Source organism: Humulus lupulus, chromosome 3, assembly GCF_963169125.1.
Source record: "Humulus lupulus chromosome 3, drHumLupu1.1, whole genome shotgun sequence".
NCBI classification, from domain to species: domain Eukaryota; kingdom Viridiplantae; phylum Streptophyta; class Magnoliopsida; order Rosales; family Cannabaceae; genus Humulus; species Humulus lupulus.
In genome coordinates this window covers 252,617,787-252,622,848 of record NC_084795.1, presented here as the reverse complement: position 1 = coordinate 252,622,848, position 5,062 = coordinate 252,617,787, and the positions used below count along the sequence as shown (strand labels likewise).

At 30.8% G+C, this 5,062-nt stretch overlaps 1 protein-coding gene across 1 annotated transcript; it reads right to left on the bottom strand.

Moving 5' to 3' along the window:
- Positions 1-2,170: 2,170 nt before the first annotated feature.
- Positions 2,171-3,978, bottom strand: LOC133823611 (uncharacterized). The gene is made up of 3 exons (XM_062256473.1): positions 3,761-3,978; positions 3,270-3,385; positions 2,171-2,836 (listed from the first exon to the last, which is right to left on the bottom strand). The coding sequence occupies exons 2-3, from the start codon at positions 3,357-3,359 to the stop codon at positions 2,342-2,344; spliced, it is 585 nt and encodes a 194-aa protein (XP_062112457.1). The 5' UTR covers positions 3,360-3,385; positions 3,761-3,978; the 3' UTR covers positions 2,171-2,341.
- Between the last annotated feature and the right edge of the window lie 1,084 nt (positions 3,979-5,062).

Below are 5,062 nucleotides of genomic sequence, written 5' to 3'. Positions count from 1 at the left end.
ATGTTCTGGAAAGAACATAACACTGCGATGTGTAAGTAGATCATATCGTAAATTGGCAAGTCGGTGTAAACCCTGTGCACTGACTAATCTTAGGATTAACTTATATTTGAACATATAATCATATTTATATTCCACTATGATTACGTCACTATAAATACGATTAGCTATATGCTCGACATTTAATAGAAGTTTATATTAAACAAATAATCATGAAAATAAAACATGTGAGCAAAGTGATTGACCAAGTCAAAAAATGATATCTATTCTTTTATTGATAATAAAATGATATTACAAAGAAATTTGGTTTTATTTAGGGCATAAAACCCCAACAAACTCCCACTTGCACTAATTGAAACTAATGCATTAATTCTACTAATCTCATTTCTTTGATATGCTTATCAAATGTAGCTTCTGGTAGTATCAAATGAAGACAATCTTGCCGATTCGTTTACAAAGAAGTACCAACAGTTCTCTACGAAGATAATGTTGCATGTATCGCTCAATGAAAAAGAGGGTACATTAAAGAAGATAGAACCAAACACATTTCACCGAAATTCTTTTTCACACATGACCTTCAAAAGAGTGGCGATATTGATGTTCATCAAATTCAATCAAGTGAAAATCTTGCAGACTTATTTACAAAGTCATTACCAGCATCGACGTTTGAGAAGATGGTACATAAGATCAGAATGCGTCGATTAAAGGATCTTCAATAGCGTCGAAATGAGGGGGAGTAAATACACACTGCACTCTTTTTCCCTTAGCCGAGTTTTTGTCTCACTGGGTTTTCTGGCAAGGTTTTTAATGAGGCAGTTTTCATGGATATCCAAGGGGGAGTGTTATAAATATTATATATATGAATATTAACATTAATTATTGTTTTTATTCGGAGTAGTTATCTAATTTTCTTAGGGCATATTTATCTGTATAAATATGGGTTCTTTCCCCATTGTAATGAGACACAAGAGTTTTACTCTCTCTTTACATATCTCTCTATTACTCTGTATTTCTTTTCATTATACTTTATATCTCAGCATTCTTAATAATTTTATGGTTTATTAGGATTTTTCTCCCCGAACTATTACCAATCCAAATCGTGCCCCCCGAATTTTTCAACTTGTTAAAAATTTCCCTTGAATTATTCACGTTATTGAAATGTGGGACTTCCGTCCAATTTCACTAATGGAATAGTGATGTGGTAGTTTGGTGGCCGATGTGGTATTGTCATGTCAATGCCTCGTTTATAATATAAAGAAAAAATAGGATTTTTTGCCTCGTGAACTATTACCATTACCAAATTGTGCCCCCGTGTTTTAAAATTTTAAAATTAAACAATCTTTTGAATATTAAAAAAAAAGAAAAAAAACCATTAAAATAAAAATAAAAATTGATGGTGACAAAAAATTGGCTTGGTGTTGGGTATGCGTCAGAATGAGCTCAAAGTTGGTTGGGTAGCGACATCATTGATAGACTGGGCTCATGTGGGTCCCGACATTCAGCTTTAGTGTCACCTATGTCGCCTTAAGTTTTTATTTTGTATGATTTAATTTAATTTAAATGAATTTTTAGTTTAATGCTTTTTATATTTTCTTTTTAATATTCAAAATATTGTTTAAATTTTAAATTTGATGGGCATAATTTAGTAACAGTAAAAGTTTGGGAGTAAAATCCTATCTATTTTTTAATAATTCAGGAAGAATTTTTAATAAACCAAAACATTCAAGAGACAATTTGATAGTGGTAATAGTTCGGAAAGAAAAAAATCCTAATAAACCTAATTTTATAAGAGTAAGAAATATATTAAAAAAATAAAATTTAAAACAAAAAAAATCAAAAAGAAAGGAAGAAATGGCTGGTTTAGAAGAAGATTTTGCGCCTGGTTTCAACCATGGTATTGTTTCTTGTCGTTATTGGGTTTTTTCTCTTGAGAGAGAGAGAGAGTTAGGTGAATGATTGAGGGGCAACCATGCCAGAACCAATAGTGTGGGCGGCGAAGAGAAAGGCAATGGATGGCGAAGGGCGGGTGGCAGAGAGATAGGGTGGTTGGCTGTGTTGTAGAGAAAGAGTGGGAGAAAGAATCTGATGAAACTCTTCTTTTACGGGCACATTATATGGTAAGATTTGGATATATTTTTTCAAAAAAAATTCAAAAGTGCTATAAAGATTAATAGACACATTCAATTATAACATACAATTGAACAACTAAAATAATAGTAACCATAAGTAGAATCTTTTGAAGTTTTGATTTAAAGAAAACTTAAAATATGACCATAAACCAAATTTACACAGTAAACCACAGGAATCGTCCAAATCTTCGAGGCAACACATTTTATGTTGCTTCCTACGCCACCGCATGCCTATCATACTCATCCGCGGTGACCTGTCCCTTAGGGTCCTTTTCTACCTCCTCAAAGTAATCCTCACGGGCATTGTCAGCTAACATCAGTGCCACCAACCAGAAAAGTGCTGAATCAAGAGACACAAAAGCACCGCCGCCAAACAGACCCGTCTTAGCGGTAGGGCAATCTGCCTTAGGAGTGCGGTGGACATTGTGCAATAGGTGAAATTGCTCTGTGAGTGTAGGCCACAACAAGAGGGCTGCAGCTAATCCTGCTGTGAACAAAGCAATGTTGAAGAAAACGACAAAGGTGGTGCTCCGGAACAAAGCACCTTGTGGAACGGACTTTCCTTTGTACGGATAAAACAATGACCAAAGCCCAAAAACTGTTGATACCACGAGAAATGCTAAAGACAGATACCCCAAAGCCACAGTTGGATCAGAGGGATATTTGCACATAATAACACCTATCCCTGGAACTGGAGTGCCTGCAGCAGGCTGCCAAGAGAACAAGGGTACAATATGCAAATTATATGTATTAAAAATCAAATAAAATTTATTGCCCTGAATGATATTGTGCATAATAAAATAACATTAGAATAAATACTCTGAACGATATTGCAGATACTTTTTGGTAAACATCTCAAACAAATACACCATTTTTGCACAACCAAGCCTAGAAATTTCGAAGAAAGAAAATGATATGGCATTCTATTTGAGTTTCTGTTTCACACTGCTTCATACAAATCCTCTTGATGTTAACAAGACAACTTTAAGCGTTTCCAAATTCAGAAGCAAATGAATTAAAATTGCTGAGATGGTGAGACAATATTTACTTAATTTCACATATCATTATAGACACAAATTTCAGCAAAGTTGGTGATAAAAAGAGGAACAACAAATTAACACGACACACAGCACAAATTGTTACCTTTTTATTTTCAGCAACAACTCCAAAAATGAAGGACAACACACCAGAAAAGGCCACAATCAACGAAAACTGCTTAATAGTTAAGGCCATTTTCCCGGCTTAACTGGATCGATGTCCTACAAAATAAACATTATCCGATTAATTTAGGAGAAACTGACTTTAGGGTATTCCAGAATCAGAGTAAATGAAAAGGGGAAATAATTCCTCTTTTTTGAATGTAATCAATTAAAACCAAACAAGTAAACGGCAAAAAAAAAATTGAATAAATAATAAGACAGAAAATCAACACCCTGAACGGAGAAAAAAAATGTTTCTTTATAAATTAATTAATTCTTATATAAATATATCACCTGAAACATGATTTTACTGAAAATTCACTCTGTAAATTCTCAGAAAATTAAGCACAAAGAAAAGAAGAGAGAAAATCGCAAAATCAACGAAACCTAATTATTGTCCATAAAATCAAAGATCAAAGGAGAGGGGTACCAAACCTGGAATTACACGAATAACCAATTAAATTTGCAGGGAGGGATCCGAAGCTCTCTCTAGCTGACCCCAATTCGTGTTTCGGTAGAGAGAAAAGAAGTGGAAGATTATAGGAGTGATTTTAGAGAGAAATATTAGTTAAAATAGAGGCCGAAGTTTACGAGATTCAAAGTCAACCCTGGAATCTCTCTTTTTCGTAACAAACTAGACACAGTATGACCTAAATACAATATTTATTTAGGTTATTTGCTTTTTAAGTACCGCTTTTCTAGTAACCTCCGTTTGAAACAATTTTTTACTAAAAAGAAAAAAATAATTAGATGAAAGAAATAGAAATATATATCTCTTCTATATATATAATAAGTGTATAAATAATGAAATTTTTTTTATTTTAATGTTTTTTTTCGTTAATTTTAACAGAATATTCTTCTATTTAACAAAATATTTTTATATTTAACAGTATATTGTAAACATCACTTAAACTTAAATAAAATTAAATGAATAGATAATTAAACAAATTTAAATATGATATTTTTGAGATATTTTATAATAATAATTATTTAAAAATAATAAAATTATATATTTTATAACTTAAATAAAATTTAATTAAACTTAAACTTAATATTATATTAAATATATAATATATAATATTTTGTTGTCACTATTAAATTAAAAAATTATAACAAACATAAACTTAAATAACAAAAAAATTAATTAAAATGTGATATTTTAAAGATATTTTATGATAATTTAAATAATTAAATGATATTTATTTAAAATTAATAAAGACATATATATCATTTTTTTTATCTTATAAATTTGTGTGATAGTTTGTTTTTTTATGAAATGATTGAAGTTTTTTTCCTTCATCAAAGTACAGATACATCATAAACTAAAAATAGTTAATGCATATATACTACTATCTACACTATGACTTTTTCATATATGTAGAGATTATTGATATAAATATTTATATATACTATAAAACTATAATTCATTCTATTTTATATATATATATTTAAAAAATGTTTATGACTTTCAAACTATGCAAACGTGCATTGTACGTTGCTTTTACCTAGTATATATATATAGGGGAATTCTCCTATAGGGGTTTCACTTTAAGCCCTACTGGTGGGGCTCTCAGTGTTCTCGACCCGTGAACAGTTTTCAGCGTGATTTCTTTTTATGACCTTGTATATTGTAGCTATTTAGAGCATCCTGCAAATTTTCAGAAAATTTCGAATAGATTATAGTACCGAAAACTAAGTTCAAACATGTTATTGCACACGTGACTAATTTTTTTTATG

Excerpts from the sequence above, each read along its gene's own strand:
- LOC133823611 (XM_062256473.1), bottom strand. The coding sequence starts at position 3,359 with ATGGCCTTAACTATTAAGCAGTTTTCGTTGATTGTGGCCTTTTCTGGT. Across the intron at positions 2,837-3,269 it reads TTGTTGCTGAAAATAAAAAG|CCTGCTGCAGGCACTCCAGT; the intron begins GTAACAATTTGT and ends TTCTCTTGGCAG.